The sequence below is a fragment of the Danio rerio genome, chromosome 4 (assembly GCF_049306965.1).
Source record: "Danio rerio strain Tuebingen ecotype United States chromosome 4, GRCz12tu, whole genome shotgun sequence".
Classification (NCBI taxonomy): domain Eukaryota; kingdom Metazoa; phylum Chordata; class Actinopteri; order Cypriniformes; family Danionidae; genus Danio; species Danio rerio.
The window spans coordinates 46,369,188-46,389,446 of record NC_133179.1 but is presented as its reverse complement, the minus strand read 5'-3'; the positions used below and the strand labels follow the sequence as shown (position 1 = coordinate 46,389,446).

Below are 20,259 nucleotides of genomic sequence, written 5' to 3'. Positions count from 1 at the left end.
TTAATCCAGCTTTTCTCTGATTCTGTCAATCATATTTTCAAGTTAAGGAGAGAAGAAAAGGCGGCTGCATGAGTCTTTTCATTGTTTCACATAATGTTGCTCAGTGACATGGACACCTCCAAATGATGTTAAAAGTGTCACATACTGTATTTATAAGGTATAATTCACCTGAAAATGTAATTTTTGTCTTCATATAATGATGTTTTTGCAGCCGGAAAATCACACGTGATGTAAGCTGCTGACCGTGAGAGTGCGCTCAACTTAATAATAGACACGCACGCGCCTACTTTAGTGAACAGAACTTGCAAATGTTGTAAGTAACAGGTAATACAGTTGTAAATAATATTCAGTTCGTGGCACAGAGTGATCGTTTGGGAGCTGCGCGCGAAGTATGAAGCACTTAGTCAAAATAAAACCGCAAGTGTGCACTTCATTTAAATGATCATATCTCATTTTAGAGTTATGATTACGACAAGCATTTGATTTTTTTTTCTTTCATAGCGAAGTTGTGCATGAAAATAAATGTTTACAGTGTCAGTATAACTACTCTGGCCTACATATTGTTGAATATAATCTGAAAATGACAAATGTCTGATTTTACTAGTGAATAAATAGTCTAATAATGTTGTCAATGACAGACTGCAAGCATAATCAAATCAAATAGAAATTCAAGTTCCTCCTAACAAATCAGAAATCAAAACAATAATTAAAGAAGGTGTTAATAGATTATGGCAAGAGAAATGGGATAAAGATGAGAAAGGCAGACATAGTTACAGTTTTCCAGCTTTATTCAATATATCTTCTTTATTGTTCAGCAGAAAAAAAGAGCTAAATATGTTTGGAACAAGTAAATGATGAGGCTAAATGACAGAATTGTTAGTTTGGGTGATCTATTCCCATCTATCACCAAGTTAAAGTATATAAATTGATGTTAAAATGCCTAAATAATATTGATATCAATAAAAAGATCTGCTATCTACTATTTTTACATTGAGGTAATCTTGTATTGATAATTTCTGGATTTTAATTATGTGTAAGTTGCATAAACTCTATTATTTAGCCACTCACTGTTGTTTTCAAATTACTCATGTAACTTGTCTTTCAGAATGTTTATGGTTGTTAAAGTCACCTCAGATTACAGTGTTGCTATATTCCTGATCTGTGGAAAGAAGAATTAGATGAGATAAGTAGAATACTACTCTGTTTACTATTATATTAAATGCAGTTATGTTATTCAGAACACAGTATGTCCATAGTGTGGAAAATAGATCATGCTTATGAAAAATTACTTTATTATTTTGTACAGCTGTTATTGAAATGACACTAAGTGTAATATTCCATTTTACAGTGAGTAATGCCACAACTACAGGACCTCTTCTTCTTTCTCTTCTCATAATTTAAGTAAGTATTCGGAGACTAACTCTGACTTCTGTTTACTCAAACCAGCTTTCCCTGTCTCTCTAAATTCATTTAATTGTATGTAATTTTAGTATATGATAGATTATTAAAGAATTAAAATAAAGTAGGCTACATAATTACTCACTGTAGATGTTATGCCTGAAGCTTCAATAAGTCATTCCCTGTGTAGTCCTGTTGTGTCAAGCTCTAATATATATATATATATATATATATATATATATATATATATATATATATATATATATATATATGTGTGTGTGTGTGTGTGTGTGTTTGTGTAATAAAATCTATACTTTGTTTTATACTGTTTGCTTATAATATTAGATGTGCACTGTATGTATTAAATGTTGTGAAATATATAATAAAAAGTTTGATCATATTCATTTGTATGGCATTTTTAGACTTCAAAGTTTACACATGCACTTGTTAAATTAAAAAGGAAAAATACATGAACAATGTTTAATATTAATAGAATTACTGCTGTATCCTGTATTCTAGGCAGTATTGATAAACTGCCACAAAAAACATTAAAACAAGTAGTAAGAATGCCGTCTCACAGTTGCTGAATGTCACACAAATTTTATTTTATGAAAATGAACAAATTATTTGTAACCTCAGCAAAACATCTTGTATGATGTCTTAATTAACCAATAAGGGCCAGTTAATAATGTTTGAAAGTTTGACTAAATATTTTAAATCTTGGATTTTTATTTTAAAAATTATGTGCAACGATTGCATATTTTATCTGAAAATTAATGTTTTGTCCAATATTTCATTATTACGAATAGTTTTTTTAAAAAATAATCTATAAAGTTGGGTTTGTAAAGGGACACATGACCTTTCTGAAAATACACATTTATTAATCACACTGAAATGAAGATATACTTTGAATTTGTCCTTGACAGTGTTGACACAATTTGAGGTTTGTTTGCTGTTTTTCTGTTAGTAGATTAATTGTAAAAAGTGCAGGAGCTTGACCAACATTCATTTTTTACAGTCTAATGTCTAAATAATACAACAACTATGTGGTTAAATTAAAAAGTCTTAAACTTCATTTATTTGTTTTATTTTGATGTCTCAAAGGCACTTAGTGATAATGACCTCTTTAAGTTGTTTTAAAATGTTTAGATTAAATGTTTTGATCAACTTCAAATACTGAACATCTGTGTGATTGTGTGTGCGTGTGTGTGTAAGAGAGAGAGAGAGAGAGAGAGAGAGAGAGAGCAAGTAGAAAACTAGGGAGAGAAATGTTTGAACAAGTCATGACTGCAACAGTAAGTGGCAAAAAACTAAAAACAAAAGACTTTTATTTTGGCGTGGCGTGTGACGTCATTAGGCTGCGCCGCTCTTGCGCTTGATTCAGCTGGAGAAAGGTTTGTTTTTAAAACCTTTACATAAATATAAAGCGATTGAATAAAGTTTCAGGGTTTTCATCCGATGCTATATTATGAACCTGCTGTTGGCATTATTTTGACCCTTTTTACAACGAAGTACTATTTACTCACAGTAATTAGGGCTATTGTTTGAATAAAGCAACTGAAATGTGAGTAATAAGTGTTTTAATTAAGGTTTAATTTATTAAAAAGCATAATGTCATTCCATTCTAAGGACAAATCACTATATATAAGAAATGGAGTACTAGTTTTAATCAACTCATTGTGTCTTGCTCAGACTTACCTGATTTATTTTTGTTAATGACTCTCATATGAAACTGTTAAAGCAAGTAATGAAGAGAAGTTATTTTGATTCTGTTCATTGTTTTATTTATTTTAATCAGGACGTTTTTAATGTTTTTATTTTTTTAAACAGGATAAAGTGTCCAAACGCAGAGAAAAACTGCTGAAGTGACTGATCTCCACACTGTTATAAAGATGCCGTTTATTAAAGAGGAGAGTGAAGATGTGAAGATTGAAGAAACATTCACAGTCAAACAGGAAGATCTGCAGGAACAAACAGGTTGGTTTTAATTCTCCAAGACCAACTCAGTCATTTGATCCTCATTCAGATATATTTTAATAAGAAGAATACTAAATTAATCCATCTTGCAGCCCTGAGTGTGCTGCCTAGTTCTCCTAAATGCACATAAGCACTCATTTAAAGACAGAATGAGTTTCATCACTTGTTCTTATTTATGTCATACTTGTTATGTATTATTCGTCTCCTATTTTCACTACCTTCTTAAGGTTATTGCTTTTCTTGTTCTCTTTGTTTGTTAAGTGTCCTTGAGCACTGGCGCTATATAAAATAAATAAAAACAAAAAATTAAAAAGGTTTAATTGAGCTGACAATATTTGACCTACAGTATTCTCATAGAAGATATCTGCTATTACAGTGATGGTGTTGGCTTAGTACTTTCCATTTGCATATGTCACGTTGATCACAATTCCCTTTTTTATCAACTTCTTTATGGGTTTAAACTTGTTTTTGTAGTTGTTACTAGTTCTCACAGATATTATCTTAGTTTGACCTACATTATTATAATAACTAATTACCTGGGCTATTGTGTTTAAACAGGGTTTCCGCTGGGTATTAAAATGTCTTAAATTCCAAAATCAAAAATTTAGGCCTTAAAAAAAACTTAAATTTACTGAAATATTGTGCTGTATGTCTTAAATCTTTTTAAACAAGTCTTCATTTTCCTGTGTTCATGTTTTGTTACCCAATCTGGCCAAAACTCATACAATCACCAACAAGACATTTTAACTCTGTTTATCATAATGATAAGGACTGCTGAGGATATCGACCTGGACAGATTGTTGTGCATAGATTTAGTTTAATATAGTTTTTAAAACTTTTAAAACATTTGTTATTTGTTTTTTTTTTATTTTAAAGAAAGTTTATTTTGGGGAAAAAAGTGTGTGGATCCAAGTAGAGCTCTCTTGTTTTTACACAATATTTAAGATCTTTTGCTAAGAAATATCTAAAATATTTTAATGTTATTATTATTATTAATGTTATTATTTATTATTGTATTATTAAATATTTTATATTAAAATATTTTTTGTTTGGACATATAAAAATCTTTTTCATCTGGGCCAGTTGAAAAATTCCTTAGTCTAAAATTTCATTCATAATGGTCTTAAAAAGTCTTACATTTAACTTGGTGACACCTGTAGAAACCCTGATTTAAAGTATGTCAAAAAACGTGGAGGCCCTAATTTTAAATATGCTGAATGAAATGGACACCAAAATAATAAATTATTATAAAACATTGTACAGTTTTCTAAACTATATGATGGTGTGGGACGATGTGAGACAAAACTAATTAAAGTGAAACAATAACGTTTAGCATTGAACTGACTACAACTGGCCAACAAACTAGTCTAAAAAATACTTTTGCTGCTTAGGAAATGGATTACAGCATGCTGATGATGTGCAAACATTTGAGTGTAAAGTTCATCAGTATTGACCATATTCTTCACGTACCAGCAGGTGTCGCCATTGGAATCTTTTTGCTTTTTAAAGAATACATTTTTAGATCCTAAAAACAGCGTTAATATAATAAGCTAAGACTGACATGCAATGTGTTGAACACCTGCAATGTTTTTTCAGCAATTCATAAAAATACTGCATATGAACTGTCTATTGATTTATACAAATAAAAACCATTCATTAATAATAATATAACAATTAATTAATCATTTATTTATAAAATAATACACCTTTACTAAATGTGCTTGTGCATTTTTTTGTTTATTTGTTAATGTTATCTCACAGATGAAAAGAGAACAGAATATTTGTACTCAAGTTATAATACACTGCTAAAATAATACAAGTTTTAGTAAATGATACTAATATTTTACAAATTACTCTAAAAAACTACTCTGAGTACTAGTTAATTACTTTTGAAAAAAAACAAAACATTTTTTTCATTATGGCCCTTTTTTAATTATACAATTATTTAAATTGTTTAATTGTTTAAATCACAAGGCTACATGTAGGTATTTGCATTAACAAAGTATGGTCTATTTTTTTCTGTACATGACAATGAATCATTTTCAATAGCACTGGCAAAACTACCACATACTTTTAAGGCCATAGAGACACTTTTTGTTCATTTTTAAACAATACTTTCAGGCTTTTAAATGTTTAAAGTATATGATGAAAATATTTAAACTTGGGTTTTTGTTTACATATTTTACACTGTTTTTCTTAATTGCTTGTTGTCTATACAATATTTTATTTTACGCTTGATCCTAAACTGAAATAATTTTACAAAAAAGACAAGAACACTGTCGGTAATAAAATAAGAAAAACAAATTACTTGGTTTCTGACAACACTACATTTCTCAAAGCAGTGCTTTAATATTGTTTATTTTGGTAAATGTAACAGATTGCTTTGACCTGTAATGCCTGTACAAATTGTTGATGCTTTAAGACAGATCAGAATACCCCTAGTATGTATAAATCACATAAATACCTCATCCAGAAACATTTCTAGCATAATTCTTTTGCCGTAAAGAAATAAAAAGTTCCACCTTTGTGAAAAGTTATGGTAGGCTAAGTTTCACATCACAGTACAGCCAAGTAAGTGCGTTAGCATTGTCACCGGTCATGCATCAATCTAATTCTAAATACTTGAAAGTTTTTGAGTAAGTTTAGTCGAGGAGCAAAGATAAATAATTTCTACTTCTGAGAGATCACAATTGTATATAGTCTGAGCACACACACGCGATGATGAGATCATGAGAGGACTTGCAGTTCATTTGAAAAAGCCTATTTAAGGGCTCGGATATCCAGTTTTGGCGATTAACTACATGACTGCACTCTCGTGTTAAAATAAAGCACCCGCGACATTTGCAGAAATGAATAATTGCGCATTACCTGCAGCTCGCGCCGACACTCTTAGAGCCTACTCACACTATGCTATCCAAACCGTGCCCAGGCCTGTTTGCCTGATCGTTTGAGAAGTGTGAGTGCGCTGAATCGGGCTCAGGCACAATTCACTTGGGCTTTGGCGCGGTACGCTTGTGTGTGAGTGCAAAACGCGCCTAAGCCAGAAACTGAAAGCAAGACGTTTCTTTTAAGGGACTATTTCATATGCATTTATTAATCATTCTTACCGTTCAATGAATGCAAACTGTTGTAGTTTATTAAAGACGCAAACTCCTCACTGCACCACAGCTGTGCATTCAGCAAACCTACTTATTCCTGCAGCACGAGGACTTTATGACTGTTTATGAGCGTCAAAATTGGCGGATCTGTTCGGCAAAATATTTGATTGTGTGTCACTGCATCCCAAACGACTAAAACAACATAACTAGAGAAGTCTCCACTGTGCTGACCGAGAGCACTTCTCTACTGAACAGTGCATCATCAATATTGTAAGCGTGCCCTGGCCTGAATGGAGGACAAGCGTGCTTTGGCCTAGTTCAAAGCAGCTGTTCATAGTGTGAGTATGCTCTCAGATTGTATTAAACTAGGCTTCAGAAGAGTGATAGGTTAGAGGCGAGTAAAATCCGTTGGAGAGAATGCAAAATGGCAGGATGTCCGCGGCTTAATTACTCTTGTGAATAACATAGACATCTCTATAGTAAAAACACCCAAAAAGCATTATTTCAATAATGCATTTGTTTTTAAGTTGTTGTTTTCTGTCACTGGAACATAGAAAGGCCTTTGTCCCGCCCTTACGTTCAATGCAAAACTAGACAAGGTTGACTGTGATTGGTCACTTTTAATGTCAGTCAAATCATCGCTTCAAAATCCTGGTATATTTTATATTGGTATATTGAGAACCACTGCTGAAGGAGATAAAATATACCCACACAGCATCAAAGGCCTGCACCTTCTCACAACAGCATCTCTGTTACAACTCCAACTCCACAATTACAGCAAAACCAAGTCATCCTCCTACCCATGAGTTCATACCACAACAGCTAATTGTATCAAGCACCCTTGGAGCTTGGTCTGGAAAAGCCATAATCGACACTGGAGCCAGCTATACCCTACTTCACCAACATTTGAGGTCAGCACTTGCTTCCCTTGATGTTCTTCATCAATGGCCCCATGGTCTCCTCTACTTTGCTAATGGTGAGACCGCCATACCTTTAGGATGGGCAAAAACAAATGTCATTCTTTACAATATGTTTTTTCCTATTCCATTTGCTATCCTCACTTCCACAGCTCTCACTTATTTAGTGATCCTAGGATTGGATTATATATTTACCAGTGGGCTACAGATCAATGTGGCTGGTGAAAATTAAACCTGCACATCAACCCGAAACCAAGTGTATGCTTTTCAGCCTGGGCAGGCCAGCATTCCAGAAAAAAACATACCTGCACCAGAAAAAAAAAAGTGCACAGAAAAAACTCAAGCCAAGCTCGTTCATAGTTCACCTCAAATCCCCCACCACAAAGTCTATTTCAGTTACCAGATAATAGGGATGACAAGACAATAATAAAAGCATCAGTTGATCAATCTCACCTGCATCCAGAAGAAAATTGCCAGTTACATCATCTACTTCTGCAGAATCCACAAGTATGTACCTCCCAGCTTGGAAGAACAACTGTTCTACAGCACTGCTTGTATATTGACTAGCCTGTGCTGATCAGACAACGTCCATACCGTTTAAAACCAGAGAAGCAAGAGATTGTGAAAGAGCAAGTCAAAGAAATGCTAATGAATGCCCTCACAGAACCTATACAAATAGCGTGGGCCTCACGCATTGTCCTTGTCCCCAAAAAAGATAGCAGTATGAGGTTGTGTGTGGACTATCGTAAAGTGAACGCTATCACAGAAAGAGATGCCTACCCCTTACCTAACATCACAGAGATACTGGAATCCCTCTCTGGTGCTGTCATCTTCTCCACCATTGATCTCAACAGTTGGTACTGGCAGGTAACTATGGAGCCTGGAAGTGAATCCAAGACTTTTGGATTTAAAAACTTTAAAATGCCCCAGCAACATTCCAGCAATTAATGGAGTCTGTCCTAGCAGAGTTGCTGGGAAAAATGTGTTTTGTGTATATTGATGACGACATCATATACTCACCCTCAGTCACCCAACACTTCAAAGATCTTCACCTGGTTACACAAAGCTGGTCTGATCATTAACTTGAAGAAAAGTAAATTCTGCCAACATAAATTATCATTTCTTTGACATGTGGTGAACACCCAGGCCATTCCTGCTGATTCCATTAAAGTAGAAGCGATAACATCCTACCCGGTTCCAAAAAAACATCAAAGACTTTAACTCCTTGGATTGGCAGGGTGGTACCATATGTTTGTGCCAAACCTTTCTCAAATTGCAGAGCCCATGAACTCATTGAAGAAAAAAGGGTGAATTTTTCAATGGACACCTCAATATCAACAAGCACTGAAGAAATTAAAGACTTGTCTCACCTCGCCTCCCATCCTTGGACATCCTGTTCTCCGACTCCCCTTTGTGGTTTACACCGATGCCAGTGATTCCGGATTAGGTGCAGTGTTGACACAACACAAGGCGCAAGGACAGGAGGAATTTATTAATATTTATCATTTGTTTAGCCATACTATAGGCCAGGGGTTTTCAAAATGTGGGGCGCCAGCGCCTGTTAAGGGGGGATCGAGAAACTGAGGTGTGCACTCGAGTAAATTATGACGTTTTTTTTATGTTCACAAGAGTCAATCTGATTAGTCCCGCAGCTAACTATCAGGCACGAGGCACCTTTTGTAGTTAATGCGATCACGTAAAACATATACAAAAAATGGACCTGTGGCTTTTTAAAATTAACGACGGTGAAGTTAATACCGGTAAACCATCTGACAAAAAAGATGACGAGTGCCCTTCTGAAGCATTAAAGCAAACGGATGACCAACCCTCCGCGTCAACGGGGATCTCCAAACAGAGAGGTTTAACGCTCATTACAAAAACCAAAGGCCTGTGTGCATCAAAGCAACGGAAGTATGATGAACAGTACATACAATACGATTAATAACGAACCATGTCCACAATGTGTTGTGTGTTCAGAGGTCCTTGCAAATGACAGTTTAAAACCTGTGAAACTGGTGCGTCACTTACAGAAGAAACATCCGATGTTAAAAGATAAGCCAGTCGACTTTTTTCGATGTAAAGAATCAGCATTAAGAGGACAAAAACAAACGATGACTAGTCAAACCACGCTGCAAGTAAAATCGCTTACTGCTTCAAATGAGGTGGCACATTTAGGGTGCTTTCACACCTACACTTTTGTTTCGGAACGTGTCTCGTTTGCCCAGTTAGCGCGGTTCGATTGGCATATGTGAACAGGGCAATCGCGCTCTGTTCCGCGCCAAAGTAATCGCTCCGAGATCGCTTGAATGAGGTGGTCTCGGCTCGATTGAAACGAACCCTGGAGCGGTTCGATTGCAGTGAGAAAGCGATCCGATCCGAGCGCGGTTATCACAGTGTTTTATGCATACGTAATAGGCTTACGGCTATATGAAGAGAGAATTATGAGTAGGGCGGGGAGTTTCGCGAGTCTCCGGATGCCCGCAAACGAGTGATGATCTCCCGGTAATCTTGCGTCTCCCTCCCTCAAATAGGCATCGTTGCGCACCCTTCTCACCCCTCCCCACCGCGTCTCTCCTCAGACATGTCGCGCGCGCGCACCCTGTCAATCACCACCAAACCACCACCTCTCCTGACAGCTGAGCGGGACGCTGCAAAACAAACCCTGACACTCTGACCAATGTGAGGAGAGATTACTCGCACGTGACTTGTTTTAACTCTTTTGGTCCGTTTAGAAACTTTGCAGTGTGAAAGCGAACCGCTCCAAGAGCAAAGAGCAACAATGTAACAATTGTAATCTCTGTTTCGGAACAACTGAATCGATTCACAGGTGTGAAAGCACCCTTAGTTGCCAAGGCCAAATAGCCACATACATTTCCAGAGAGCCTCATATCTCCAGCTGCAAAGGCCATCTGTAGAACTGTTTAGAGAGAAGTATGCAAGTTACATTGAACAAATTCCACTACCAGACAACACCATAAGCCGGCGTATAACTGTTATGGCATGCGACGTCAAACGTCAGCTGATTAAAAGAATAAAGAATGGGATTTCTTTTTTATTACAATTAGTTGAGTCGACAGACATATCAAACTCATCTCAACTACTTGTATTCGTCCGCTACAGTCATGAGAGAAAATTGCTTGTGGATCTACTATTTTGCTCATCAATGAAAAGACGTTTACAGGAAAAGATATTTTAGAAAAACTCAGCGGTCAACTGAATGAACTTGGTCTTTGTTGGGACAATTGTGTCGGTGTGGGCACTGATGGAGTGGGATCCATGTTAGGAAAAAATAAAGGACTCGCTGCTTTGGTTCATAAAGTAGCTCCGCATGTTTGTTTCACCCACTGTATGATTCGCAGAGAGGTCCTCGCAGCAAAAACACTTCCTGCGGACTTGAACGCAGTGCTTCAAACAGCAATACAGATTGTGAATTTCATAAAGACTTGTCCCACTAAATCAAGACTGTTTGCCTTGTTGTGCATAGAAATGGGGTCCGAATATGAGTCGTTGCTTTTGCACAAGGAGGTTAGATGGCTCTCCACAGGCAAAGTCCTGCAGCGTATTTTTTCATTGCATTACGAACTGAGGATTGATTGTGGATCTTCCTTTAGGAGTTATTTTACTGACGCTAAGTAGCTCACAGATCTTACATACCTGTCTGACATATTTGATAGGCTTAATTCGCTGAATTTGTCCCTTCAAGGCCGTGTTCAAACCTACTAAATCTAAACATGTTCCTGACCTTGGATGAATTTATCACAGAAAATGTGTTTAACTGGGATACTACTAAAACGGAAATCACTCTCCATCTGCAATCTCTGTCTGCACATTTCAATAGGTATTTTTCTGAGCAGCATAATTGGAACCAGTACGACTGGGTTTGTAAACCCTTCATCAAAAGCACAGTGAGTCTGTCATCAAACCAGCTGGATGCCCTTCTGCACCTTTCAAGTGACCGTACTTTGACCCATCTCCATTGCAGAAATCTGGGAAGAGCAACACAAAGACCCAGATATAATCAAGATATTTCAGAACCTAGCAGACAGAGATTCTACTGTGCAATCCTAGAGGAAACACTGGAATTATTTCCCATGCGAGAGGCCACTGCCCAGACAGAAGCCAAATTCTTCAGAGAAGAAATACTTACTTGTTGGGGAGTACCAGATTCCATTCTATCTGACCTAGGCACACAGTTCACATCAGCAGTTTTCTCTGAAGTTTAAAAATAGAAAATCAAACAGAAAATGACAAAAATCAAATAGCCTACCACCCCCTGACCAATCTCACAAAACGACTGAAAAGAACCCTAAAACAAATGATTTCTGCGTATGTAGAAGATAACCATAAAAATGGGACCAATACACAGCAAATTTTAGATAGTAGATTTAACTACCTTGGAGTTAAAATTAACACTCCCTCAGAGTTTATATGGGAACCACTATAAGTGTTAAAAATAACACTTTTGAAAGTGTTAACATTGTCAACACCAAGAGAGTGTTAATTAGCAAACTCTTATAGTGTAAAATATCTGTTAAATTTCAGAAAAAATACCAGCAGCTGTGGTTGCCAGAATCTTTCTGTGAAAAACATGGAAGTTCTATAGAACTGTATAAATTTACAAAAAATAACCATATTTCATGAACTGATATAATATTCAGTTTACAATATCATAGCTTAGTGCAAAAAAAATGTGAAGTCTTTAGATGCAATAATGTTTTCATGTGTGATTGCTAGTAGCAAACAGATTTTGACTGCATTAGTAACTACACAGTAACCTTTAAACAAAAGAAGATGCAGCATAACATCAAATACTCTCAGTTCATCTTGAACTTGAACAGAGACGCTATCATCCTCCACAATGGTGACACAAAAACTGTTTAGCTGTTTTTCATTTTTTTTTTTTTTCATTTTTAGAATTTACGGAAAAATACCAGCAGCTGTGGTTGCCAGTAATCTGCTGTTTTTAACATTCATAAATTCAGTTTACAGAATATTTCTGTTAAAAGCACATTCAACAGTCTGTATTTTTTATCGATCTCACACTGCAAATTTTAGATTTGGTAGATTTAACAACCTTAGAGTTAAAATTAACACTTCCTCAGTGTTTATATGGGAACCACTATAAGTGTTAAAATAACACTTTTGAAGGTGTTAAAATTTTTAACACCCAGAGTGTTAATTAGCAAACTCTTATTGTGTAAAATATCTGTTAAATGTATGTCAAAATACTGGCAGCACTGGTTGCCAGTAATCTGCTGTTTTCAACATTTTACATTCGTAAATTCAGTTTCCAGAATATTTCTGTTAAAAATACATCCCATAGTCTGTATTTTTCATTCGAACACACTTAAGCCTTAAATTCCACAGCAAAATCCTCACTAGTGTCCTCACTACAGAGGGCTGAACACTCAGACAGTGATGAAGTTAATGAGACAATTAAGTGTCTAATTAAAGGAGGATTGAGAATTGTTGATGAACAACTGTTAACAAGCAGAATCACTGAAGGACAGAAAAACACAAACTAAAACCAAAGATGAAATCAACTGAGAAAAAAAAAACTCTAAATAAAATAATAATCAATAAAAATAAAACAAACTACACAATAAAAAATGTTATTTTACAACATCTTTAAAAAAACTCATCAAATTAAACAACTTATCATGGAGCTTCACCTATTACTGACCTTTGACTTGATTTCTGTCATGTGAACAAAAGCTCTTAATAAAATTTCTGTTGTTCATTTGAAGTCACCATGATGGAGGACAGAGTCTGCTTTAGTCAGGCTCTTCAACTTCTTGCTATAAATGTCTTTTATTTTGACTGCTATAGTTAGTGTTAATTACACTATTTATATATATATATATAGCTTGGAAAGCTGAAAGAAAATTAAAGTGTCAGTCTGAAGAGATTATTTATGATAACATAGCCTTCCTTTCCTGCTTGTTTTCTAATTCAGTACTATGTTAGTTATGTGTGAGAAATAAGTAATTTAAATAAATGAAATGAAACCAATATTTACAATGAGAATGTTTGAACTATGGCAGAACTCAAAAACACCCAGACATCAATAATTAGTCTTTGAATCTCAATAATGGTGACAAACAAAAAAATAAAAATCAAGTAAAAAAAACACTCTACTGAAATATCACCTCCCAAAAACAACACAAAATAAAGGAAAAGAAAGAGATTGTAAGAACATAAAGCTGCATAATTTATTCATGCTGCAATGCATGCTGGGAGCTTTGTACTATGCTGGCACCCAGCATGCATTGCGGCATGAACTATGCAGCTTTTTTTTTTTAGCAACCACTGTTGAGGTTCATATGTTGATTCTTGATGCCTGTGTGTCATAATGAGTAAGCTGGAGCTTGAATGTTTAGTGCATGACACTCTAATTATTAATTGCATCCTAATTGTTGAATTTTCTATGAACAGCAGCAGACTTCCAGTAGTATTGTCCCTTACAGCTTTAATACAAATATATTTGCATTTTTTATGAATTAACTTAGTAAACACCTGAAATTATATCAATCACAATTAAGCAGAAACTGTATTGTTTCTCTTGACCTTTCTTGTTATAACTGATGCGTTTTAGTAACACAGCTATAACAGTCAGGGAAACATTAGAATATAAGAGTAAAGCTTCAAGAGCTCAAATAAGCAGCCTCTGATCTCCATGATGGTGAGGTCAAATGAAATATTTTTAATAAAAAAAATATTCTTACAGAAATGAAGTCAAACTGTAATCAGTGAAGCTGCTTATGCTATTATTTAATGGAGTTGTTTAATCCTCTGTTTTAATTCAGTTGGTTTGGTGTGAGGCTGTGTCTAGTTTTATTTCTTCCTTCTATTTCTTATTCCTTCAGTGATTGTGCTTGTTAACAGCAGGTGTCTGAATTCACTTATTTGTGGTCATTCGCTCTGTCTAGTGGACTAAACTAATTGACTAATTTAAGGGCCAGGTGAATGAGGGTATATGATGAGACACTGATTAGTTACTCAAAAACAGGGTTTTTTCTAAGGTAGATACATGTTACTCTGTGTGACAAGGAGGCAAATCAGCTTCTAACGCCGAGAGGGTTATTTTACCTTTATCTAACTCTAGAATTTTAACACTTTACTCTGAATTACCACAACACTTGAAATTTAACACCAATGACTTTGCTGTGTAGAAGTTTCCCAGAAAGAGCAGGTAGCCTATAAACTGCTAGACAGAAAATAATATATATATTTATATTATTGTAATAATAAAACCATTTTATAATTATTTAATAAAATAGTTATTTAACTTAATTTATTAAGATAGCTTTAAGGTGGCAGGATCAATGATCATAATTATTTTCTTTTATTTCAACGCGCGCATTCTAATTTTGTGTTTCACTGTTTGGTGTGGCGTATAATATTATTGTTCCGGAAGAAGTGAAAGTTAATGTTTTGAGATAATCACCATTATGCAACAAATGCTGTTAATTATGGGTAACCTGTAATGAACGCAGAATATTCCTTATAGGTTAACTTTTTAATACTTGTAAAGTGCTGTCCATTTTGACAGGAAGAAATCTGTTATAAGTGATTGTGCATTTACATAAATTCTGTGAAAACAAATGTTGAATGAGTTTGTTGTTGATACAACTTTTGCATTTTTTTTCAGTACGAAATAAGAATTAAAATCCTTTTAAGCCAAGTGTTTGTTCACAGCAATTTTTCTTTATTCAATTTTCAAAAACAGACAGTCTCACCCACACAAAATTGTATGAAAAATTAAATCTAATCTAAAATAATATTTTCTTAATATTCTTAAAATTAGAAATTTTAGTGGTGTATTAGTCTTAAAAATAGCACAACTATCTTATTGAATGTGCACAAATTTGGGCTTTATAGCTCTTACTTGTTTCTAGTAAAATCTTGCTTAAAATTAGTTAACATTTACTTGCCTAGCCAGAAGAAGATCGGTTTTCTTAAATTAAGACTTATAGTCTACTCCACAGTGTATTTTATAAGACAATTCATCTTTAATAGCAAAAAAACAAGACACATTTTCTTGAAATAAGATTTTTTTACTTTCTTAGATTTCAGTTTTTGCCGTGTACCAGTCAGGCACAGAATATACAATTATTCCCTGTCTGCTTTACACATTTTAGAAAAACATTTTGTTGTAATTGTGAATATATAGGAATAAAAAGAGGCCATTTACAGCTTTCAAATCTGTGTCTGATCAATATGACCAAAATGACTTTTATGATCAATTATGTAAGAATCTCTGAAAACTGGACTGACACAGTTTAAATTTACTTTAACTTCTATGTTAAGTGGCTTTGACACAATTTACATTGTAAAAGCACTAGATAAATAAGGATGACTTAAAGGGCACCTATGGTAAAAAATCTACTTTTCAAGCTGTTTGGACAGATCTGTGTGTTGGTATAGTGTATAGACCGTCATACTGGGGTGATATGAACACACCCAGTCCTTTTTTTTTTCAATTTAACTACAAAAAAAGGGTCGGCCAATTTGAGCTGTTTTCAAATCGATCGCACCATTACGTAGGTGTGCGATCCCCCCGCCCACCGAATTGATTGACAGCTGCGCGCATTAACATGTTCCGGTAGTCACGTGTTTATGTCAACAAGACCAGGCAGACATACGCAAAGCAACCGGGAATAAAAGGTCTGTTCTGTTCGCTAGGATCAGCAATCGTCATCAAATGTGATTAAGAGTAAGTTTAACATGTTTAAAGTGTTTTAAAACAGAGTATGTGTGTAATTAATTACAGCGTTTTACTTCAGCTTTACTTCATCAGCACAGCCGCGTGTCAGAACAATTATAAAAGAAGACGCTTCAATCCCGGTTTGTGGAAGTTAAATCAGGTTTACTTTGTACATTAGCATAACAGATATCCACACAGTACTTGAAGTTAGCCTTAACTAAGCTAAGTGCGCTCTGTCTGCCTGCCTGCCTGCGTGTGTATCTGTGTGTGTGTGTGTGTGTGTGCGCGCGCGCGTTAACTTTGTAACGATATTGTGTGTGACTCATCAAGGCAACTTCACAATACTGATTAGTAAAGGTTAGTTCTTACTGTAGTATCTCACAAACGCAACGTGAGACCTTCTTCCTTTAAGTCTGTCTGTTGTCTGACGCAGCTGAGGGAGGAGGCATGTAGAAACAGTGGGCGGGCAGAACTCGGCTTAAAGGCGCAGTACGACAAAACCACCCCCTGCTGGAAATCAGTATAAAACAGCATCTTGTAAAAGGTATAATGAAAAATCTGATGGGTATTTTGATCTGAAACTTTATATACACATTCTAGAGACGCAAAAGACTTATATTAAATCTGAAAAAAGGGGTAACCTAGGTGCCCTTTAAGACTTAATGAAAAGACTTAATGAAAACTAATGTTTTATTTTTTTTTATTTCAGACCTAACTGAAGAAAACGAGGGGAGTAAACAGGAGGAACATCATGTCAAAATTGAGGAAAAAACTTTTTTACAGACTGATGGTATTTTAAAAAGGAGAGACAAGAATCGTTTCACCTGCACTCAGTGTGGAAAGAGTTTTGGAAGAAAATACATTCTTAAGATTCACATGAGGATCCACACTGGAGAGAAACCATTCACATGCACCCAGTGTGGAAAGAGTTTCAGCTTATCGTGGTCCCGTAATCTACACATGAGGATCCACACTGGAAAGAAACTATTCACATGCACTCAGTGTGGGAAGAGTTTCACCTGCTCATCATCCCTTAATCAACACATGAGGATCCACACTGGAGAGAAACCATTCACATGCACCCAGTGTGGGAAGAGTTTCAGCTTATCGTGGTCCCGTAATCTACACATGAGGATCCACACTGGAGAGAAACCATACACATGCACTCAGTGTGGGAAGAGTTTCAGCAGCTCATCACACTTTAATTACCACATGAGGATCCACACTGGAGAGAAACTATTCACATGCACTCAGTGTGGGAAGAGTTTCAGCTGCTCATCATCCCTTAATCAACACATGAGGATCCACACTAGAGAGAAACCATTCACATGCCTTCAGTGTGGGAAGAGTTTCAGCAAATCATCAAACTTTATTCTACACATGATGATCCACACTGGAGAGAAACCTTTTAAATGCACTCAGTGTGGGAAGAGTTTCAGCCAATCATCACACCTTAAACACCACACGAGAATCCACTCTGGAGAGAAACCATTTACATGCACTCAGTGTTGGAAGAGTTTCAGCCGCTCATCATACCTTAATCAACACATGAGGATCCACACTGGAGAGAAACCATTCACATGCACTCAGTGTGGGAAGAGTTTCAGCCAATCATCACACCTTAATCACCACATGAGGATCCACACTGGAGAGAAACCATTCACATGCACTCAGTGTGGGAAGAGTTTCAGCCGCTCATCATACCTTAATCAACACATGAGGATCCACACTGGAAAGAAACCATTCACATGCACTTAAGCCGTGGTCACACTGGACTTTTCTACCCATACACTTCCTTGCGTGTATTCCAGCATGTAGACTGTCTGTCTGTATCTGGGAGTATTTCATGACGTCTCTGAGTGTACTACATTCATTCATAAGAAAGACTTTGTTCAAACCAATCAGTGCGCTCTATTGTGTATTCGGGGCAACTTCATTAATATGTATGATAGCTTTAAAGACTGTTTTACCTCAAACAGTGTTCAGACGGCAGAGAGACGACTAGTTGGGTTTCCAAAACAAGTGGGAGAAGAGGAATTGTTTAAAGTCAGTACGTTAATATCACTACAATATTATGGACTGAAGGATCTGCTGTAAATGCTGCTCTCTGAGTGTAAACATGTAAACGCGTTTTTTGACAGGATAGTCTACACACGCACATGGCTTTCTGACATACTAAGTGCATCTCAGTTACCGAGAAATGCAGTTTTTTTTTCTCTTATACAATGTGCAGTATCAAACATTCCACTGTCATTAAACAGTCAGTTACTGATGTCCATGTAAACAGTCACTGTCTTTTTCCCCTGCGTCTGTGTGTTTGTTGTGCCTCTGTGAAAATTTTGTAGAAATGTGTTGCGCTCCTTGCGTTTTCTGTAAACACAATGATCGCAACTGAGAGAAGAACAGTTTCATAAACATCTGGCAAACAGCATCTCTGCTGCTTAAAATCTCTTTGCAAGTGATTGTACAGGTGCGGATACATCTGTACTCTACTCTTCAGTGTATTCATGTAGCTAGTGTTGTTTTCGATGATGTTCTTTGTCTGACTCCCTGAATGAGAAACAAATCATCTATTTATTAGTAAAGTTTCCTTACTTTTAGATTCAAAATTCTTTCTAGTTTACTACATTTACTGTTTTGAGTAGAATACAAACTTGATGAATATTTGATGATTTTGGCAGAGCGACAAGTATTTAGTTTTACAATATTAATACACTGTGATAATCCCAAGACTCCAGATTGGAATATGTGGTAAATCCTGATTGGATGCCTGCATTACTCATCAATGGGTATATAAAAGTTGTTGTGCTAGCTACCCCTGGACGCTGTGGCTACTCGGGAGTGCTCATGTCAAGACCTGCCATCTCATTGACTCTTTAACTTTATGGTTTTGTTTTGCATTACTTATATTTTGTAGTTAAAGTGTTGTTGTGATTATATCCTAAGTTCTTTATCTTCATTATTATGCCTAGACATTTGTTGGTTGCTTTGATTGATTGTTCTGAGTTACATTTTATAATAAATCATTTGCATTCAGGCTATTTTGTTGTCTCATCTCACTTTTATGGTGCAACTCAAACAAGCAGGTCATAACATTTTGCAAAATGTATCCGGTTGTTACCGAGATCTTGTCCTTTCAGTCATGACCATAGATGTGAGTACGAACCTAGATTGAGTGGAAAATTTAGAACATTGCCTTTCATCTCAGCTACTTCACCACAACAGACAATCACATCAAATGCATTACTGCTACTGCTGCACTGATCCATCTTTTAATCTCACATTCCATTTTTCATGAAAAAAAAAAAAAAACGCAGATACTTGTACTCCATTTGGGGTAAAGACTCTCCAAACTGGAGATGGCCACCTTTTTACCAGTCAAGCACCATGGTTTCTGACTCAGAGGTGCTGTTTATTTCCCTGCCATGTCACACTCAGCAGCAAACCGTCCCACTGCATGCTGAAAGTCCATGTCCTATGAAGCCAAAAAAACGACGTTATCTGCCAATGGCAGAGACAGTCCTAGCCTGCACCTACAATTCTGGCAGTAAAGTTATTAGATTTTTTGAGGTCAACCTCAAAAATAACACATTTACTAAACAAAATGAATAAATAGATGGATGGATAGACAATGTAAGTAAGTAAGGGAAGTAGGATGGCTTGTTCAACCATAAAAGGAGAAGCACTTTAGCAACGAGACCAGCAGCGTGTAAGTACATTTAGACTTGTTTTCAGTTGTTTGTGTGTAGTGCTAGAAAGATTACTCACTGTTTCCTTGGTTACTGTAAGAGCTTGTGTGTGGATCACGGTCGGTTTTGCACCCCTCGCCTCAGTTTCTGTTGTTGTATTGTGGGAACTCTTGAGGCATGTCAAGCTGAATTCTATCAGCGAGCGCTCAGGGGTGTATATAAGCAGCTAGTCTCACTGCGTGTAAAGACCGACGAGTGTAAAGACCATTGACTCTACCTGTGCGACTCCACCGAGCAAAGACACTGACAAAGCACCTGAGTACTTTATTTATTTATTTTACTTAATCTTTGCACTTATTATTGTTTTCATTGCACTTTTATTATGTGTTAACTAATTCCTGTTGTTACTAACACTCGCAAAGCACGGGAGGTAAGCTGCAGGCATAATTATCACAACCTTCGTTCAATACATG

General features: G+C 36.0%; 3 protein-coding genes across 9 annotated transcripts in view; 1 reads left to right on the top strand and 2 right to left on the bottom strand.

Annotated features, from left to right (window-relative positions):
* zgc:174653 overlaps positions 1-20,259 on the bottom strand; it is a 954,986-nt gene that overhangs the window by 810,369 nt on the left and 124,358 nt on the right. The window lies entirely within an intron of this gene.
* LOC103908679 (uncharacterized) overlaps positions 1-20,259 on the bottom strand; it is a 129,949-nt gene that overhangs the window by 22,448 nt on the left and 87,242 nt on the right. The window lies entirely within an intron of this gene.
* On the top strand, positions 2,754-19,138 carry LOC108183436 (uncharacterized). Of its 4 annotated transcripts, none has more exons than XM_073947767.1 (4): positions 2,754-2,792; positions 3,229-3,375; positions 16,531-16,641; positions 16,807-19,138. In XM_073947767.1, the coding sequence occupies exon 4, from the start codon at positions 16,974-16,976 to the stop codon at positions 17,853-17,855; it is 882 nt and encodes a 293-aa protein (XP_073803868.1). In that variant the 5' UTR covers positions 2,754-2,792; positions 3,229-3,375; positions 16,531-16,641; positions 16,807-16,973; the 3' UTR covers positions 17,856-19,138. The 4 variants fall into 4 exon arrangements, with proteins under 4 accessions (XP_073803868.1, XP_073803869.1, XP_068076002.1 ...); XM_073947768.1 differs by having other exon boundaries at positions 2,754-2,962; XM_068219901.2 differs by lacking the exon at positions 16,531-16,641.

Coding starts and splice junctions, on each gene's coding strand:
- LOC108183436 (XM_068219901.2), top strand. CDS start 3,291: ATGCCGTTTATTAAAGAGGAGAGTGAAGATGTGAAGATTGAAGAAACA. Junction 3,376..16,806: donor AGATCTGCAGGAACAAACAG/GTTGGTTTTAAT, acceptor TTTTTATTTCAG/ACCTAACTGAAGAAAACGAG.